The 20,576-nt window shown below is 39.4% G+C and overlaps 1 protein-coding gene across 19 annotated transcripts in view; it reads left to right on the plus strand.

The window, feature by feature from the left end:
• tcf7l2 (transcription factor 7 like 2) overlaps nt 1-20,576 on the plus strand; it is a 107,024-nt gene that overhangs the window by 16,939 nt on the left and 69,509 nt on the right. For all 19 annotated transcript variants that reach the window (XR_007894866.1, XR_007894867.1, XM_051673990.1 and 16 more), the window contains exon 4: nt 20,283-20,384. Coding sequence is in view for 17 of the 19 variants with exons in the window: in XM_051673990.1 (XP_051529950.1) it covers nt 20,283-20,384 (102 nt within the window). In the remaining 2 variants the exon portion in view is untranslated. The remainder of the gene's footprint in view (nt 1-20,282; nt 20,385-20,576) is intronic.

Genomic DNA, 20,576 nt, shown 5'->3' on the forward strand with positions numbered 1-20,576 from the left:
TTAAAACAGACCCAGCTTTGCACTACTTGTCTTCACGCCTTCTTGATCTCCTTCACAGATGCTCGACAGGAGGGCACATCTGCTTTCGCTAGCTTCTCGCGCAAATCCTGCTTGGCTGTGTTGTTGTGTTTTGCAATAATTTAGCAAATAACATCAGTAATGATTCAATTGGGCATAAAGTCTTTGGGAGACGGCCTGTTTGCCATCTGTCTGATAGGATTACTGTTTCTGTGTAATTAAAAGTGTGACCCCGTGGTGGAACAGGGAGGAGGGTTTTGATGGCACAAGGCTGAGTGGTATGCCCGCTTTTGAGAAGGAGGAGGTGGGGTGGCCAAGTACCTCAGTGCAGCACTAAATATATTATGTGCAACAGAGCGCTGCAGAAGTGCCAAACTCTTTACATGGACTTGCACGTGTCAAACACCCTCATCCATCCTTGCTCGTTTAACTTCAATTTAGTCAGGTAGAGCAGACACCCAAAGTCTAAGTGATCCCTGTGTGCAGGCAGTGTGTCAGAGGGAGGTGGGGATGCGGGCTCCTGCTTTTACTCTGAGTTCACCTGGTGTTTTTGTTTGGACTCTTGAGCCTCAGATTTCCTTGGACACTTTCCAGAGACTACAAGCCTGGCTTTTTTCAAGGCTCCTTCAGAACCAAAGTGAAAGGCCCTGGTTAGCCCTGGAATTGGATTTCAGACTTGATCTTGTTGTGCGTAGTAAACAGAATATTAAAGGCTAGAACATGGGGCCTAATGAGTGGATGCGTGTCTGGGTGTGTTTGAGTGATGCTTCCCTGTCACTGTCCAAATCAGCAACATATATTGGTCCCCTCCTCCCCCCAACTCTTTTTTTTTAGTTCTATCTTAATGTATATCTCAATGTCTTTGCCTCTCCCTCACTCCAATGCACAAACAGGATGTCGGACTGAAAAAAAAACAAACATTCGAAAAGAAGACAGCAAAGACTAGATGGCGCTTCCCGATGCTTCTGTCCGACAGAAGTTTGGTAGAGAAAAGGAAGAAAAATATTTGCACAAACAAAAATAACTGCACTAATTAGAATGGCTGGCTATGGCGCTGACTCTGTGTGGTTGACCGGACATGACCGAGGTGGCACTGGCTATGGGCACAGAGCCAAGCTTACAGGGAAATTACAGGGTGCCCAGGCAAGAAATAGAGCCTGCACTGCCTCCTCCTCATATTTAGTGTGTTTCGCCATATCTCTAGCATCGCTACATATTTTAGCATGTAATAACCCTTGGCCTGTTTTCTGGACCTCTCATTTGTCTTTTTAAAATAACCCCTTGACAGCGGGTTTTTGTGGACAGCAAGGCAGATGAAAGCATTTCACTGGATTAAAAGGCTGTTGTCAACTCCAGTACAAACAAAATAAATTTCCATTCCTTCAGTCTTCAAAATAAAAATTTTCGCCAAAATAACGGCTTGAGGGGTTAACCTGACTGCATACAGTAGCAAAGCCATGAGTAAGTTGAGAAATTATTAAAGAAATAAATTACAATAGAATAATAATAATTATTATTATTATTCATTTATTTATTATTATTATTACTTTTATTATAAGATAATATATTTCTATAATCATTTCTTAATTTAACATTTTTATTTGTAACCACTTTTCTCCCAGTTTGGAATGCCCAATTCCCACTACTTAGTAGGTCCTTATGGTGGCATGGTTACTCACCTCAATCTGGGTGGTGGAGGACAAGTCTCAGTTGCCTCCGCTTCTGAGACCGTCAATCCGCGCATCTTATCACGAGGCTCATTGTGCATGACACCGCGGAGACTCCGCATGTGGAGGCTCATGCTACTCTCCATCCTCGATCCACGCACAACTTACCATGCACCCCATTGAGAACGAGAACCACTAATCGCGACCACGAGGAGGTTACCCCATGTGACTCTACCCTCCCTAGCAACCGGGCCAATTTGGTTGCTTAGGAGACCTGGCTGGAGTCACTCAGCACACCCTGGATTCGAACTCGTGACTCCAGGGGTGGTAGTCAGCATCAATACTCGCTGAGCTACCCAGGCTCCCTAATTTAAAATAATAAAAAAATAATGATGAAAAGTGAGCTGACCCTTTCACAAATTGGACAAAAAGAAGGTACAAAGCAGACTGATGAAATGTGATTGTGATGTTTTTTCCCCCTTTGTTTCACTGTTTTATTTATTTATTTAGTTCTTTTTAAGAGGACTCAAGAGTGAAAAGAAAACCCTTTCTAGAAGAGTATTTCTGGTCGGCAGTAAAGTATTGAAAAAACATGGTTTAATTTTGGTCAAAAGGAATAAAAATTTTTTTTGCTGTTGTTTTTTTATGTTTATCATATCGCAGTTCAAATTGCAATCGCAGCATTTTTAAAAATAATCACAATTAGATTTTTTTGTCCAAATCATTCAGCCCTCCCCCATTCATTCTCTGTCTGCTTTTCTCATACAGCCTCTTTATTTATGCCTTTAAAAACCTATTCACACTTTCACCTTACCTGCCATTCACTTTTCTGTCTTTCTCCTCCCAGTATGCACCCTGATTACCTCTCCAAACTGGCATTAAGTTGATTGCTTTACAGAGATGATGTAAGCCCCTGCCCTAGGGTACATCAGGTTGGCTTTCGTCTGCTTTATCTTGTAAAGCCTAAATTAACAGCTGGTTTGGTTTGAGTTCTTCTGGATCTGACTAAAGGATTAGGCCTTGTTCTCATGTGAGTCAATCTGGTTTGATTTATTGCAGGTCTATCAAAAAAGATCAATGGAGGCCCTTTTGAAAGTAAATCCTTAATCGCTCTTTGCACTTACGAGTCATCATTGTGAGTTTTCTCTCCCTCTCTCTCTCTCCCTTGTTCTTATTCACTCCTTGGCTCATCTTGGGAATGTGGCGAGCTAGCGATTGGGCGTGTCAGTGGTATTTTGTTGTTATACGGGATGTATTTTTTTGCTCTCATTAGCCGTCTATCACTGCAGCTCAAATTGAAGCCCAGCTTTAGCTGCATAGGCCCAGATGGCAGCTCGTTGCGTATTTTTATTGCAGCGCAAATATACCTGTACGTGCTTAGGCATCCCAGTGCTTGCAAGACCCTAGTGTTTCACCTCAATGATGGTCAACTGACAAAAAAAAGTGTGGAGTCCTGTGATAATATATTCTGTGAAAATCTTAAATGATGACTTATATTATGGTCAAGGTATAGTAGAATTATAATATTACAAAAGTTAAAAAATGTATTGTATTGAATATGTGTTATTTTATTGTATTCAATAAATAGTTTCCTACTAATAATCTGAATAATTTGTTTGCCAAATTGTGAAGTTGATAAGCCTATCTGTGGGCTGTTTTTGGTTGCCAAGCAATTACGCACATTAATATGGAAGGTGCGGTCACAGTTGTGTTTTTGTAGTCATTTTACAACTGCGTTGAATGTGGCTCATCCAATCAGAATTTAGAATAAGAATTATCCGTTTTATGAAGTGAGACAACAATTTCCTCAGGCAGTTCTGGCTAAAGTCCATCCAATCTTAAAAGATGCTGAAATATACTGGGTTGTAGGGCTGGGTGATAGGAAAGTGTAATCGGATATCAACGATGTCTTACAAAGATCCCGTTGCTGATTGCGAACAGATGATGATCGACAATATTGTGAAATGGCAAAACCGTGGATCTGGGAAGGCGGCAAATATATTAAACAGTGGCCAGGGTGTGAAACTAGCACCCGCCACCCGCAAAATGCAACAAGGCTGAATCCAGTTCACAAGCTCCTCGTCCAAATGTAGGTATTTCATGCGCGGTAATTTTGTTAGTCACAAAGACATGTGCTTGAAGAAACACACTTTATTATATTTTTAAGAACAGACAAATGAAAAGCCGTCATTGCTCGTGTCTGATTCGCTGTTTGTTTAGAGGCGTGCAGCACGAGCCTGTCATGTGGAACACACGTATGTCGGTGTGCAGCACAAGCCTGTCTCATGGAACAAGTGCATGTAAAGAGTTTTCACTTTTTCATTCATCTGAAAACTGTTTGCAAGAATAATGTAATCTATGAGAACGCTGCAAATTATCTCCGATCATCTCGGGAGGTTCTTTGAGTTTAGTTTGCTTTGTTTCCACGCGGTTGGCGTGCATTGTGAACGCAACACAGCAGTTTCAGTAATATATAACTTTGTATTAAAGAAGCAAAGACGAAAGTGATTAAATCATAAAATAATACAAGACACGTTCACCTTGAACCTAAAACTGAGTTCTATTTTCTTTTCTTTAGGCAGCATTAACTGTATTACCAAAACGCAATACAAACACAAATTCGATAAGAACACACATTTGGCAGCATTATTTTGGGAACACAAAGGAATTTATTAGGCTTTATTATTATGATTATTATTATCTTTACGTTTATGATTATCTTTAGTTCTTAATCTGTAGGCTATTAGTAATTTTCCACCTAGTGTCACTGACAGATGCTTGCATGATGGCAAATGGAGCCGTTGGAGACTGTAAATGTTTAAATAAGGTGGTTAAATAAGATTTTTTTGATCACTTTGTTATTTTATTGCTTTTTTTGTTTAGTTTAAAGTGCAATTTGAATTTAGAAATGTCTTTTGTTTATGTTTTTTGTGTTTCAATAAATGAATTACATTTTTAAAGCAAAATCAATAAAGCAAATATATTCACTGACCCTCTGCAGGGGGGTTGACGAGGTAATTGAATGTCGCAGTGTTTTTTAAGGCGATTATCGATAAAACAATTTCTCCATATCACACAGCCCTACTGGGTTGCATGTTAGGGATGTGCGGAATGACTATTTCACTGACGTTTAAATGTATATTTTGGAGTCGACTAGTCTAGAAAGTAAGAAACCCCCAGAAAACAATCAAAAAACATTGTGTGTTTAGGAGACCATTTAAAATACTTAATCTAGTCCAACAGCCAAATCCGACACTACATTCCCCTGAAAAGGGCATTTATCTGCAACACGTTTGCCTTGCATCATGATCATTGTACATGAAATACAGAACATGACACACATTCACTGAATCAACATTAGCGAATACAGGCATATTTATTGAAAACAATTGAGTGAATAGTGCAGGATCAGTAGAGCAACCCTAATAGCCTGTTCTAAATGGAATTCACCAAGGAAAATTTCCTAAAATATTAAAACAGTCAGGACATTGTTGAAAATAATTAACAGGTAAGCCAAATCTACTAGAGAGAAAAAATGTGCTGAAAAGTTGCCTGTATTTCAAGTGCATTAGCCTATGATCTAATATAACAGCAGTTTGGTTAATAATGTTAATCTATAATAGTTACGATGAAAAAAAGAAAAAAAAAGCCAGGGTAGAAAAAATAGGCCTGGGAGAAACGTACAATAAACCAAATGTATTTTTCTAAACATGACGTGCATGCAGAATAAAGGTTGTTTAACCAGTTAACCAGTCGGCACATCTTTGAAAATAGCCTTCTTGATCAGAAGGGTAAAAATAATAATTATAAATAAATAAATTGGCATGCTTAGCCTAAAACAGTCATTTTTTTTTAGGCAAAATTAACATGCCAACATGGTCTGGTGAAATACGGGAACTTACTCACCTGAGGTGATTATCCTGCACTTGAAAATGCGGGAAAAAACTTGCAAGCACGCACAGATTTAAAGAAGACTCAAATGTGAAAACACAGCGACTTGCAAGTCAATGTTTCGGAAATCCGCTTCCCGCACCACCACCGAAGGGATTTCCATAGCTGCTTTGCTCATCTTGCAAAAGGACTTTTTCCTGCATGCACTGTAAGTGAAAGAGGGAAGAAGCATGCACAACCTGAGTTGAATTTGTGTACATCTGCTCCATATCCTCTTTTTTTTAAAAAATTGTATTATTAATTATATATAAAATGTAACATTAACATGACGGTAATTTAATCGTGTCCTGTGTAAAAATAAAAAGACAAATGTAAATGTGTAAAAATGTTGAACAGTTTAATTGGGAAAAATATTGAACGACTTGTAATTCCAGTGTCGAATTACAGCATCAGAATCGTTTAGTCGACTAGTCTCGCACATCCCAAGTGTATGTGTGATTGTACACGAATCAGAACCACTGAGGAGAAAAGCAAGTGCAGCAGCCTCTGGATGACCTGGAGAGTGAAACAGGATCTGCTTGTCTTTAATATTCCTCCCCTCTCATTCCCACTTTCTTTCTTTTGTTCCTTCTCTCCTCTATTCCTTTAACAACAGGCCTTTTATCCACACTCGGCTTTTTCTCCTCCCTCTCAAGGCCATGACTCTTAAAGAATCTGGTGCTGTAGCAGATACACTGGCATTGCCTGCCTAACCAGGGGCCACACACACACACACACACACACACACACACACACACACACACACACACACACACACACACACACATGTTGGTGCAGCTATCATTATGAGGACTCTCCATAGACATAATGATTTTTATACTGTACGAACTATAGATTCTATCCCTTAACCCTAACCCTACCCCTAAACCTGACCCTCATAAAAACTTTCTGCATTTTTACATTATCAATAACACATCGTTTAGTGTGTGTGTTTTTTTTTTTTTTTAAGTGATTTGAATTATGGGGACACTAGAAATGTCCTCATAAACCACATTTATAGCATCATACCTTTGTAATTACCAGTTTGCAACCTACAAAAAAAGTCCTCGTAAACCACTTAAACCTGCCCACACATCCACACACACACACTGACCCAATACCACCAGTAACAGTGGCCGGGCAGTTTGGGTGCGTATGTGTGAGTAAAGTATCATGTGTGCTGTTTTAAACACAGGTGAAATGAAATGAGTAAAGAGGTTTGACGCAAAGCATTAAAAAAGTGATCGCATTATGTTGTGTTGAGTGGGGTGACCGAGATTTCAAAGTCCTCAGAAAATGTGTCTTCTTCTTTTCTTCATGAAGTGCCCTCTGTAGTTGAACTCAGAAGTTTACATGCACCTTAGCCAAATACATTTAAACTCAGTTTTTCACAGTTCCTGACATTTAATCATAGAAAATATTCCCTGTCTTAGGTCAGTTAGGATCACTACTTTATTTTAAGAATGTGAAATGTCTGAATAATAGTAGAGAGAATTATTTATTTTAGCTTTTATATCTTTCATCACATTCCCAGTGGGTCAGAAGTTTACATACACTTTGTAACTTGGGTTAAATGTTTTGGGTAGCCTTCCGCAAGCTTCTCATAATAAGTTCCTGGAATTTTGGCCCATTCCTCCAGACAGAACTGGTGTAACCAAGTCAGGTTTGTAGGCCTTCTTGCTCACACACGCTTTTTCAGTTCTGCCCACAAATTTTCTATCGGATTGAGGTCAGGGCTTTGTGATGGCCACTCTAATACCTTGACTTTGTTGTCCTTAAGCCATTATGCCACAACTTTGCAGGTATGCTTGAGGTCATTGTCCATTTGGAAGACCCATTTGTGACTGAGCTTTAACTTCCTGGCTGATGTCTTGAAATGTTGCTTTAATATATCCACATAATATTCCTTCCTCATGATGCCATCTATTTTGTGAAGTGCACCAGTCCCTCCTGCTGCAAAGTACCCCCACAACATGATGCTGTCACCCCCATGCTTCACGGTTGGGATGGTGTTCTTCGGCTTGCAAATCTCACTCTTTTTCCTCCAAACATAATGATGGTCATTATGGCCAAACAGTTCAATTTTTGTTTCATCAGACCAGAGGACATTTCTCCAAAAAGTAAGATCTTTGTCCCCATGTGCACTTGCAAACTGTAGTCTGGCTTTTTTATGGTGGTTTTGGAGCAGTGGATTCTTCCTTACTGAGCAGCCTTTCAGGTTATGTCGATATAGGACTTGTTTTACTGTGGATATAGATACTTGTCTACCTGTTTCCTCCAGCATCTTCACAAGGTCCTTTGCTGTTGTTCTGGGATTGATTTGCACTTTTAGCATGAAACTACATTCATTTCTAGGAGACAGAATGCGTCTCCTTCCTGAGCGGTATTATGGCTGCGTGGACCCATGGAGTTTATACTTGCGAACTATTGTTTGTACAGATGAACGTGGTACCTTCAGGTGTTTGGAAATTGCTCCCAAGGATGAACCAGACTTGTAGAGGTCCACAATTTTTTTTCTGAGGTCTTGATTGATTTCATTTGATTTTCCCATGATGCCAAGCAAACAGGCACTCAATTTGAAGGTAGGCCTTAAAATACATCCACAAGTACACCTCCAATTCAGTATACCTCCTATCAGAAGCTAATTGTCTAATTGTCTAAAGGCTTGAAATCATTTTCTGGAATTTTCCAAGCTACTTAAAGGCACAGTCAACTTAGTGTATGTAAACTTCTGACCCACTGGAATTGTGATATAGTCAATTTAAAGTGAAACTATTTGTCTGTAAACAATTGTTGGAACAATTACTTGTGTCATGCACAAAGTAGATGTCCTAAACGACTTGCCAAAACTATAGTTTGCTAATATGAAATCTGTGGAGTGGTTAAACTTTTTTTTTAGGGTTTTAATGACTTCATCCTAAGTGTATGTAAACTTCTGACTTCAACTGTAATTGTGACGAATCTGTTCTTTCAGATGGTTTGCTTCAGTGAACCAATACAATTCTTTTTTTATTTTATTTATCTATTTAACTCAGAAATGATTACAGAAGTCCTTTTTTTTTTTGGTATTACAATAAATATTTAGTTAAATATGGCCATTTCAGTATGGTTTTTAACAACTTATTGGCTGAAATATGTTTTTCATTTTATTTAGAGGCTGATATAATACTGAAACAATCTGATATATGCCCATATTGTATATATTGTATAATGTTATCATATACAATATATATTATAGATAAAATATACATTTGAAAAACAATTTTATATTTAAATGTACCCAGACATTATTATATTAAATGGACATTTTCATCTTTACAGAATATTTATGCAAAAATTCACTTAATTTAAAAAAAGGAAATGTGCACTCTGATGTTCAGGCTTCAGGCCAAGCTGTTATCAGCTGAGGCAAAAAATGTCAAAATAACCAAATATTGGTCAGTTAATAGTCTTTTTCCACAGTGTATTGTGTATATATGAGAACGTTTGAGATTGTGTGTGTGTGGTGTTTGGTAAAGCTCAGGCAGATCGATGTCAAGTTTAGGTGTGTCCTCCTCCCTGGCTGGCAGAGCGGGGCCGAGGGGCCGAGCAACAGTGAAGGAGGATGGGGATTGACAGGGTACGTGGGAAGGAAGGGCTTGCTGTCAGCCAGACAGACCTCTTAATCCTATTGCCCTGGGGAAAGGGTGTGTATATGTGTGCACTTGTAGACCTATATTTATGAGTGTGTGTGTGTGCAAAATTGTAAAGTAAAGAATAGTTTTTTTGCGCAGTTGCGCCTATTGTATCCATATGTCTGTCTTTATGGCTGTACAGTATGTTTAAATGTGCAAGTGTGCTATCCTTGTGTAGGACATAGGACAGCATTTTATATGGCCAGTAACTTACTATTACTGTATATTTTTGTATAATGAAGGGGAGGCATTGGGTTTGGCAGTCGTGGAGTGGATCTGTCAGTGGGGTATCATGCACATTTTGCATCCCTGTTATCACAAGCTTTAGCCTTTCTTTTGGCACAACATCATTGTTTTCAACACTTTACTGTAAAATACCCAGAAAGGAGCGATTGCATCACCCTAGAGTTCGTAAAGTGAAACACTATTTAGCCACATTCCATGCAAGCCTGCTGTCTTTCATTCCCACCCTCTCTTTCTCTCTCATTCTCTCTCTCTCTCTCTCTCTCTCTCTCTCTCTCTCTCTTCCTCTCTCTTGTCTCTGTCTCTCTCTCTCTCTCTCTCTCTTTCTCTCTCTGGCATAGACTTTTGCATATATCATGGGCTGCCAGGCTAAGAGCCTGGGACTTCCCCACGCCACACTCCAAGCCTTTGATCCCTTGCTTTGGAGGTAACATCAAAAGGAGAGGCATAGAAAGGCAGCTACTACTGTGAAGTTCAATGTTCAACTTGATGGCTTGGCTGAAGGTTTTTTTTCTCCTTTTTTTCCTGTACTGCTTCCCTCAGCTGACAAAAACACACAGTTTGTAGCAAAGCCTTTTTTTTTCTCTATGTATGTTAACCTTTATAGAACATGTATGCAAAAAAAAAAAAAAAAAAAAAAAAAACACGGATCCCAACACCATGCAATCTGCATGCCCATGTTTTGCAGCCATTCATGCATGATGTAGCATTTGAAATGCAGCTGGAGCATTGTTAGCAATTTAAAAAGAAAAAAATTAAACATTTTACGTGTCAACTCCCAAGCATCAACATTGTTTTTTCTATAAACAGACCTCTTAGCATGTTCTGTGATCAGGATTTTATATGTCTGGCATGTGTCACTGTTTAGCTACTGTAAGTCTAGAGATTAGTTTTCACTCTTATCCTGCATTAGTCCCAGCTGCATCCAGCTACACATGTAACTCTAATCATCTGTGTCTCTCACACATGCAAACACATACAGAGAGAAAGAGAGACCCTCCAGCTGATCTAAGCACAAATGAGCCAATCATTATTGAGAGAGGATCATGGTAAAGGCATTCACCTGAAAATATTTTTCTGCTCACCTTTGGAAGCTTTTGTTAGTGACAAAGTGGAGTAGAGCTAAAACACAGCTGGTTTTTACTTATATTTTTGCTTATTCTCTGTACCAATGCCCACCGCATCCCCCCGGTTTAGGGTTCAGGAAGACAGGTCTGGGATTTGCTGAAGAGAGGCACATAGCCGCAGAGAGTTGGTTAAAGAGTGCATTAAAGATTCAGCAGTAATTGCTGCATGTGATGGTGTCTGTTTCTGCTGTTTGTGGATGAATGGTGATGGTGTCTGCAATAATTAACAGAGAGGTGGAGGAGTGGTTATGTGTGTGTGTGTGTGAGGATTTTTGTTTTGGGGGGTGGGGGGGGGGGTGTCATTACTTCAGTTTATTTGGAGGTGAAAGGTGCTTTTCGTGGGGTGCAGAAAAGAGGAAGAGAGGGGTTGCACCATCACCCACAGTGATTCGCCCACAGCACCCACTGCGTGACCTTCCCTGGGTCTTATTGTCATCCTTGCCTCCTCCATTTTAATGAGCTCTATTAACCGGTCCTTTATTTATTTATTTGAGAGCAAAAAAGTAGCCTTTTCCTGAAGGTAGCCGTGAGCTCACGGACAGGTCATTAGCGTCGTTACTATCTGAGTACCTTATGCCAGTAACCGTCAGTCGATTGCTAGTGAAATAGATAAGTAAACTTTTTGGTCCTTGAGGGGAAATTCAAGTGTACAATGGTATAAAAGGAGCACAAATTCAACTACCCAACTGTATTTATGCTTCTGATACGTCACACCAAGTAAAGATAGAATAGAGCATAAACCCCTTTCCCCTGCCACTAAAATGCAGGTTGATTTGCCTTATAGAGTGCGATCAATCTGTATAGAACAGCCTATAGTATTTGTGATACGGTGAACGTGTTTGATCTTCTGTGCCCTGACTATGGTTAGGTTTTGTGTGGTATCTGATGGGTGTCTTGCATAGACACATCTTGTCCTGCAACCATTCTGAATTTTATGGTTGATAATGGTGCACAGATTCACCCAGGGACCAAATCGTATGAATATGGAGTTTGAAGTGCTTCAAGGTTTGTTTGTGTGTGTGTGTTGAGACCCGTTTGAAGGTTGATGTTGCTGCGGGAGGTGATAGTAGTCTTCATTTTAAATTTCGAGAGTGTGCACTAGTGTGGTAATTACCCCCTGATGGTGTCCAGGGGTGAACCCCAACTGTACATTAAAGTCAAGCCACAACAAAGAGAGTTTTTGTGTGTATATGTTTGAGTGGGAGCTCCAAAGTCCAAACTTCATTCCAACCCAATGTTAACATTGTTGCAGGACCTATGTGAAGGCACACCTAGTGCTAAACTTTGTGCCCGGGCTGAAGATCACATAGCTGGGAAGTAGGTCAGTGTATGAGATTCCACAGGGCAGGAATGAGACCTCTCTTGGTGTGGAAACACTGGAGGCTGAGTAAGTGTGCAGCTCGATTGAGTGTGTTGCAAGGCCTTAGCTGCCTGTGTCTCATTATGGGCCCTGCTGGAGGAGACAGCAGCCACAAAGACTAGAGCCTGCAGGGCTATTTATAGAGCACTCTTATGAGGCCCATAATCACCCAGAAGAGGGAGGAAGAGAATAAGAGGAAGACAAGGTAGAAGCAGGAGCACAGCAAACATTTTAAGTGGGGGCAGCAAGTACTCCCCACTTTTTAGAAATTTCTAAGCTCGTACACCCTTTTTTTCATTGACAAATTACAACTTTAAGGCAGAATCTTCTGCCAAACAGTTGCGTAAGCAACACGCAAGTGTCAAGTAGCAATCCAAATGGCAGCACCTACTTGACAACATCTGCCTTACTGCTAATCAGGAAGGAATACTGGTCAAATGTCACACAACATAATTCATATTCATAAGATAAACTGTTTAATTTGACCATAGGTAAAATAATGAAACTCAACGAGACACACAAAAAAGAGCTTGGTTCTGCTTGAAGAAAATATTGATGAAAAAAATCATACCCCCAACAACAAATTAAGAAGTGTTCTACTGTTGTGGAGTCAACAAAATCTACATCAGCCTCCATGGACTTTGATAGGGAAACCTTGCCACCCTCTTTAACTGTCTCCATGAGAGACGGATTGTTTGTTTTACTGCCTCGTCATGCAAGGAGGTTTGCTGCTCTTAAAGAGCTTGTCTGGCTTTGAGGCTTGGCAGAACTTCTTTATAGCCTCTATTCTCAGTAGTACGTGCAGACAAAAGTTCTTCCCTAACACGCTCTGAACGTTTCAGGTGAATCAGCTGTTGTTTGACTTATACACGAGCCAACACCTGCTATGCAAACAGAGCGTTAGCATGACCACACACGTCTTGTGCTATCATGTTTGAGGCACAGTCTGGCATCCTATCTGGATCAGATCATTAGAGATTGGGAAGAAGTCTGGTGTGAAGTGTTTTGTCCAAAAACTGGATTGTATTTTGTCTTTCTCAGTCTGTCTCTTGAAGGGAGAGGGAAAAAAACTGTAAGGCCAGAAACATACTCTACACATGTATGTAAATGCTTGAACAAAGTACACACTTAACATGCAGTTTTAGAGGTAGTCTGAAAGAAAAGTGTCAGAGGGAGTTTATATGAGGGGGGAATGAAGAGGGCCAAGGTGAGAGGTGAGGGGATGGAGGAGATCAGGCTGGGGGCTCTTGCTCTGTGCTGTCTGAATGCTGAGAACCCCCCAGTGGTTCCAGCTTTGGAGTAAATACGGGCCCTGCGGACCCTCTCCCGCCTCGGGGCACACAAACCCCAGGCCTGCCCACATTCCAGCTTTATTTTCCTGGTTGCAAAATGCCTCAGGCTATCTGTGCTAGTGGGGAGTTCTTTTCTCTTTTTTTTCTTTTATTTACTCATAAAATGTGTATTAGAAGAACTAAGCAAGTGTGAAGAGCCTTCGTGTAGACTAACTTTCAGTTTCATCTAGTGTTGAGGTACTCCTCCTTCTCTTCCACCCCTTCACCCCTAGCCCCCACCTCCAGCTTCCATCTATCCAAAATGAAGGTTATTTGAATGTTTCTAGAAAACATACAAATACAGACACACACACACACATCCAAACACATGCTTTCTCTCTCTTTTTTGCACTCTCTCTACCTCTCTAGAGATAGGAGCCTCACAGATGGGCAAATCCCCCTTCTCTTTGGATCAGTGAATTTCAAAGAGCCTGTCTGGATCATTATTATGTCCTTTCCCCAAAAAATTTCTCCTCTTGAGAAAGTGGGTGTATTAAGTGTGAGTCTGTATGTATCCACGCATGCCTGTGCCTCCGCACCTGTGAACAAAACAAAGGACTTTTTTTGTTGCTTGTTCTATGGGAGTAGTATTTTTTGCAAGTCTAATACAAACATGTGTGGTTCTCAGTCTGAACTCTGTAATAAGCACATTGAAAAGCCTCTTAAACACACTGTTTAGATTCGGATCAATGTTTTAATTGGATTTTTTAATTTTTTAATTTATTTTTTTTGGCCCTTTTTGCACCTTTAATTAATAGGAACGGTGATAGAGTAGACAAAAAACAACAGGTAGAACACTGGGGGGTGATCAGAAAATTACCCAATCCGGATTCGAACTCCAGTTGCCCACACTTGGCCACCCAGATCACATCACTAATCACATCAGTAATCTGAAATTTCAGACATGTCTCTTGTCCTCGGCAAGGAAAAGTGTGTCTGTTAACACAGATAAGTTCCTGTTTTATCTTTGCAATCAGCAATAGGACAGCCCAGTTTCAAAATACAGGGCTGGGTGCTCTAACGTCTAACATGGTTAGGCCAGCAGTGATGGTTAGGTCAGCATATGTTGCATGTGTCATATGTGTTTGTAGATGTGTATTTGCATGACCCCTGGGCCAAGATGGGTCTAGGATGTTTTAGGCCTGTGGAGCATCTCTTGTGGCAGTGTGGCCTGACATATGCTTTCTGGATCTCCCTTCCACCTCTCTTTTTTTCTCTCTTCAGGTCTTCCGATGTGCATTGTTTATGTGGCTGGAATGATTTCTAATAGATCGTTTCATGCCAGACTGTTGGGAATATACCCACATTCCAAGCCTCTCTGGCATGTAAGCATCTGATTTGTCTCATTGTGAAAAATGCGTCTGCTTTTAATCCAAAACCAAAACAGACAATTCCTTTACTTGGCTTTGGTTATCATTTAGTTGTGTGTGCTCTAATTTACAGTACTTAATGTTACAAATCTTTCCAGAATAAAGTGACATTGATTGATCCACATGACTTTAGCTGCAGGAGTAGGAATATGAAGTGGGAAATTTAGGTGGATTTATGGTTTTGTTTTTACGAGATGTTTTTCTATTAGGGATAACCTATTTCTGCAAAGGTCAGGTCGAACGTTACCTTGTGTTTTCTCTCTCTGCCTTTTTGTTTTCTTGCCCCCTTTCTCTCTCTTTCTCCTGGAAGTCTACAGGCAGTAGAAGGATGGAGGGTGAGTTCATCCCTTTGGGAGGATTTAGAGGACTCCCTTGTCTTTCACTTCATCGGAGACAATTGAGTCATTCATTCCTATTGTAGCTGTGCCGCAGCAAGGCAGAAGGCGGCGAGGCAGGGCTGGAGGGTGGTTGAAGGGTGGGTGCAGTAGAGGAGAGCCCCTACTGTTGAAGCCCCAGGACAGAGTGTGCACTCTGTGTATTTCTGAAGACTCCTCCTTCAAGAGGGGGGAGTGTACCAAGTTCTTCTGAGCTCTGGAGCAATTTGTCACATAGAAATAGTACTTAAGTTACATGGAGGAGGTCTCCTAGCTGGAGAGTTTTTAAAAGAAGGAGCAGAAGCAGGGGGAGGTCAGAGGTTGTAGCCTTCTCAAACCCAAGTGGCACATCCATCAGCGGGCTAGGCGGAGTGAAGGGGGTTGGGCTGTGAGAGAAGGCTAGTGGGATTTTTGGATTGGCCTAGGCTCAGTTTTCCTTGGCATGCTTGTAAAACCTGCAGGAGGGATTAGGCAAAGAGAACATTTGCAATAGCAGTCACAAGTGGATACTTCTGTCAGTATGTGCACTCTACTCTCAGCACCAAGATTGGCCAAGGTGTCACCTTTCACCCTTCAGAACAAAACGCTACAGTGCCGAAGCACAGGATGTCACCTGGCCCTTTGCCTGCCACTGTCAGCCCATAAACGGTTTTCCACAAGCACACATGTCCAAGATGTTCCTCAATTTGCCTCAGGGAATTAATGAAGTACCATCCTATCCCATCTAGTGATGTCAAAAGTAACGGTACTCTCAAGTCAATGCTAAAATGAAAAAATAAGTCACAATACCAGTGTTTCTACTGGTAGTACTGAGCACTGCATTGCACGCTGTCTGACTGACACACGACTACTTTTCAAATGCTCACACATTTATTTAATAGTCTGTGCTCCTTTTACACTGAAATGCACAATTATTCAAATTAAAATCGTAATATGTCCTAGTGTGATTATTTAACTGCGAAAGGCTGCAATCTTAATCTGTATTAACTACTGTACGTGTTTTAAATGATTGTATGAAGCCGATCGCAAATATACTGGAAACTCTGCAAAAATAGAGAATCATTCGTGCTCTGTATTATATGAGGTGACAAAGCAGAGCACTAATCCACTGTAAATCGTGCAGCACATGTACACTACCGGTCAAAAGTTTTTAAACACTTACTCATTCTTTATTATAATTTTTTTTTCTTCACATTTTAGAATAATAGTAAAGTCATCAAAACTATGGAACTATGGGAATTATGTTGTGACTAAACAAAATCCAAAATAAATCAAAACTGTGTTATATTTTAGCATCTTCAAAGTAGTCACCCTTTGCCTAGAATTTGCAGACATGTACTCTTGACATTTTCTCAACCAACTTCTTGAGATATCACCCTGGGATGCTTTTTAAACAGTATTGAAGGAGTTCCCATTTATGTTGGGCACTTATTGGCTGCTTTTCTTTATTATTTGGTCCAAGTCAACAATTTCAAAAACTTTTTTTTTTTCAATTAAATTTTAAGTTTTATAATGTAATAAATTAATATGGTGGCACAATTATATTTTTGTCTACAAAACTAATTTCAAACATGTAAGCATATGCCTTCAGATCAAAAGATTTTGAAGATCGTGAGAAAAATTTCAGTCAAGTGTTTCAAAGGTTTTGACTTTTATTTGGGTTTTGACAGTGTATATTTATTTATAATATATATTTATATAATTAAATCACAGCATCTGGGCTTTAATTATTACATTGGTCCATGTAGTGAACTGTTTATCCGGAAAAGTGAATCTTTCATCAAAAACACACGTAAAAATTTAAGCTCACGTCAAAATAAAAGTACGATACTAAATAAAAGCTAGATGCCTGAAATTGAAGAAATTACAACATAAATATATTACAACTGTATAGTCAATTGTAATATTCACTGTAGTAATATTAATAATAATAAATAATTATTAAAGTATTATAATAAGAAAAATAATAATGAATATTATTACAAATGTATGAATATATCACAAGCAGGAGTGCTGTTGTACTGAATAATAATTTGGTAAAAAAATGCAATGGTATGTTGAGAAGTAGTTGTTCTATTTTGACTTGTTAAAAGCTTTAAGAATTAAGTTGATTAGAAACCATTTTGATGATGAAATTTAATCAAACTTTAAAACAGTATTCTGAAAAAGAAAAAAAGGAAAACCAATTTCAGTAGGACCCTGCTTGAAAACACTTAAGTACTGTATACTGAACTGAGAAACATTTCAAGTAAACATACTTTTTTATTTATTTATTATTTACGTCTAAATTTAACTTTAAATAGGCTAAAGGAGTATGTTCAATAGCACATTACATATTAGCATATTTTTGTTTTGGTATTGAAATTGATATCCAGAACCATGAAATTTAACTGATATCGATTAGACATTTGCTGATATTCAATAATAAAGTATTCCGTGATAATTAACGTGCACATTATTGTTATTGTGGGCCATTCAAACTACACAAAAAATTTCAAGATAATCTATTATGCACTGAATGCACTGTAGCATTTCCATCAATAAAGCAACATTCCCAACACTCTAACTCTTACAGTAATAGGAAGACATTCCAAATTACTAGGAAACTCTAAAATTCATGTTTCTTTTTCAATTAAACTTTCTCCTCAATGTTACCATTGTTGTTACTTGTACATTTGCAGTGAAAATAAACCATAATAAATGAGATAAATGCAAAATAGAAGCATTGGACTCAGACTTTTGAAAGCCACCATGTTTTTTTTTTTAATCTTATATGGTTTGATCTTTGCAAATGTTCTTTCTTTGTGATCTTTAATTTAAAAAGTACAAAAAAAGTAACTGAATCTTGTAATTAAGAACAACAGTAAAGTTTAATTAACTTTCAACCTGTTTTGTAATTCAATACAAAACCGTGATAATACTGTAAACCTTGATAAATACTTTAGCAAATATTGTGATCTTATACCATCACATCCCTAGGATCGGTACAGACTTCTGAAATTTTGGTATTGTGACAACACTAATCCTATCCTATCCAGGACTTATTTATAAGTAAAGCTGGTCCCAGTAGCTGCTTAGAAATTTGCCATTCACATACACGTGCCAACAGTCGGCTCCAGTCTCACCAGTTGTTCAGCTAGTTTGAGGTGGGTACAGTAAAGCAGATGTAGGAGTCAAAAAGTTCCTCAAGGAAGAACCGCAGGACTCCACTCTGCCACGAACCCGCCATTAATTACCACGGATTCAGTGCTATTCTTTGAGAAACACACACATGCACACACACATGCACAGGTATACAACTATAATTTCTCTTCACTAAGTAACTCATGGATCCTTGCTGGAAGGGCAAGCCCTAGAATCAGACATCTTGCCTTCTTTTGCTCCTGCTTTTTCTGTCTTTTAGAAAGTAGAGCTTGGAATGCCCTCAAAAGAAGAGTGAAATCTCAAAGGAAGCCTGACAAGGTCAAACAAACTCCAGCGATAGGCTGTAGGAAGCAGTTTGATTGGATAGAGGAGGACAGAGAGTAGGAGCTGAAAGGTTGACTGTGATTGGTTGGATCTGGCCAGAGACAGGGATGGAGTGATAAAATTATGATTTTTTTTTGGCTTGAATTAGCCCAGTGGTTGATGTCCATACTGCATCTGAGGCCAAGTTACAAGGCCAACTGACTTGTAAGAAGTTTTCTATGGGGATCTGATGAAGTAGCACTGCATGCATTAGGTCTAAAAAGAGCACAGTTTTTTATGTGGAGTGTACTCGAAATTCATTTTTCATGTTATGGGCTCAAAACTGCATCCAACATTGCCCCAACATTAAGAAATTTGCCCCAGCTTCTGTCTACCCCATCTTTCATTTTGTTTTTATTTCTTTCTCTCTCTCTTTCTTTCTTTCTTTTTTCTGTCTGTCTGTCTTTCTTTACTTAAACATTTTGGCAGCAGCACCCCTATTTAGCAGCATAGGTTGTTTGAATGCTTATTTGAAATTACTCAAATAAGTATCAGTGTCAGTGAACAGAGCAGTAGTTTCCAAAGGTCACTTTTTTACCTCAGTGTTTGTTTCTGTTCATGTTTCCTATAATAACAGCAATCAGGGCCCAGATAAGCCCTGACCTGGGTAATTCAACAAATGCGACGGCCACACTTCAAGTGTGAAGAGTGTTTGGACCCTTACACTTCTTCTGATACGACACCCATTACTCAGTTAGCCGGGAAACCCTGAGACCAGGTCATACTCGCACAATCAGCTGGTTGTCTCCATGCCTGTTTGCAAACAGGTTAAAAGTTTAGAGGTCAGGTTCACTTGCTGTGGGCTAATAGACTAGGGAAATTAGGTAAAGCATTTTTGGACAGTAACAGCAGGCTTGTAATGGGCCCCAGCAAGTGATCTCTACATGAGGAGGAAGAGGTCACTTAGCCACAGAGATGTATAGGAGGGGTCTGCTAAGCAGATCCTGCAGTCCATGGGTGAAAACAGACATGTGACAGTGGACTGTGTGCATCAGCAAGGGTACATGCAAGGGTTCTGGGCTGGGAGTGAAAATGGAGATATTAGAGGCCAAGGAAAGGGGGTAGATGTTTTGATATGCTGGCTTCCTGTCACTGAGTGAACTGGATAGGAAACCTGACCTTTACTTACAGCTCTGTGTGTGTGAATTCATTGTATTTTGGGCTTATGCCCATTAAAATGTATGTCTCTTACTTTATGATGAGCCCTCTGAAGTATTATTTTAAAAGGCTTTACAGTTTAAATTAAGAATTTGAAAATGTAATGGTGGTCTTCATGGCGATTATTTTCATCTGTTGATCTTCGAAGCATGAATCACCATATATGAATATGAGTGCATGAAAGTGTGGCTTGCAAAACATTTGGGCATGATTAATATAAGAACAATAATGAACGTATTCACCTAAATGCATTTGAATGTGGTTTAAAATGTGCCAGTCAAGTTGATGTGAAACTCGTTTTAATACCACTCGTTTCAATTTTCAAGAAGTTCCACCTCATGCATCATTCGATTCTGGATCTTTTTTGGCATAATTTCTTTTTTGTTTACTTTTACTTTCTACTGTATGTCACACAGTCATTTTTTAAACATTTTAACTCTTATGTTGTGTTAACCTTTGTTTTCTGCATTGTTAACATGTTTTTCTTTTGTTTTTCCTCCATTTTTTTCTTTCTGCCATTCAGTATCTACAGATGAAATGGCCACTGCTAGATGTTCAAGCAGGAAGTCTTCAGAGTAGACAAGCACTTAAAGATGCCAGGTCACCCTCTCCAGCACACATCGTTGTAAGTAACACAAATGAGTCATTGCATTTTCAAAGCTCTTTGTTCTACAGCACAGACCATGAAAACAAACCTACTTCCTCTATCCTGTATTGTTTGGCTCTATGGGGCCTCACACTCCTCTCCAAATCCACAGTTGTTGATTGGATGTGCAAGTGACTAATGATTGTAAGAAACTCAAGAATATCTAGAGTA

The sequence above is a fragment of the Myxocyprinus asiaticus genome, chromosome 36 (genome assembly GCF_019703515.2).
Source record: "Myxocyprinus asiaticus isolate MX2 ecotype Aquarium Trade chromosome 36, UBuf_Myxa_2, whole genome shotgun sequence".
NCBI classification, from domain to species: domain Eukaryota; kingdom Metazoa; phylum Chordata; class Actinopteri; order Cypriniformes; family Catostomidae; genus Myxocyprinus; species Myxocyprinus asiaticus.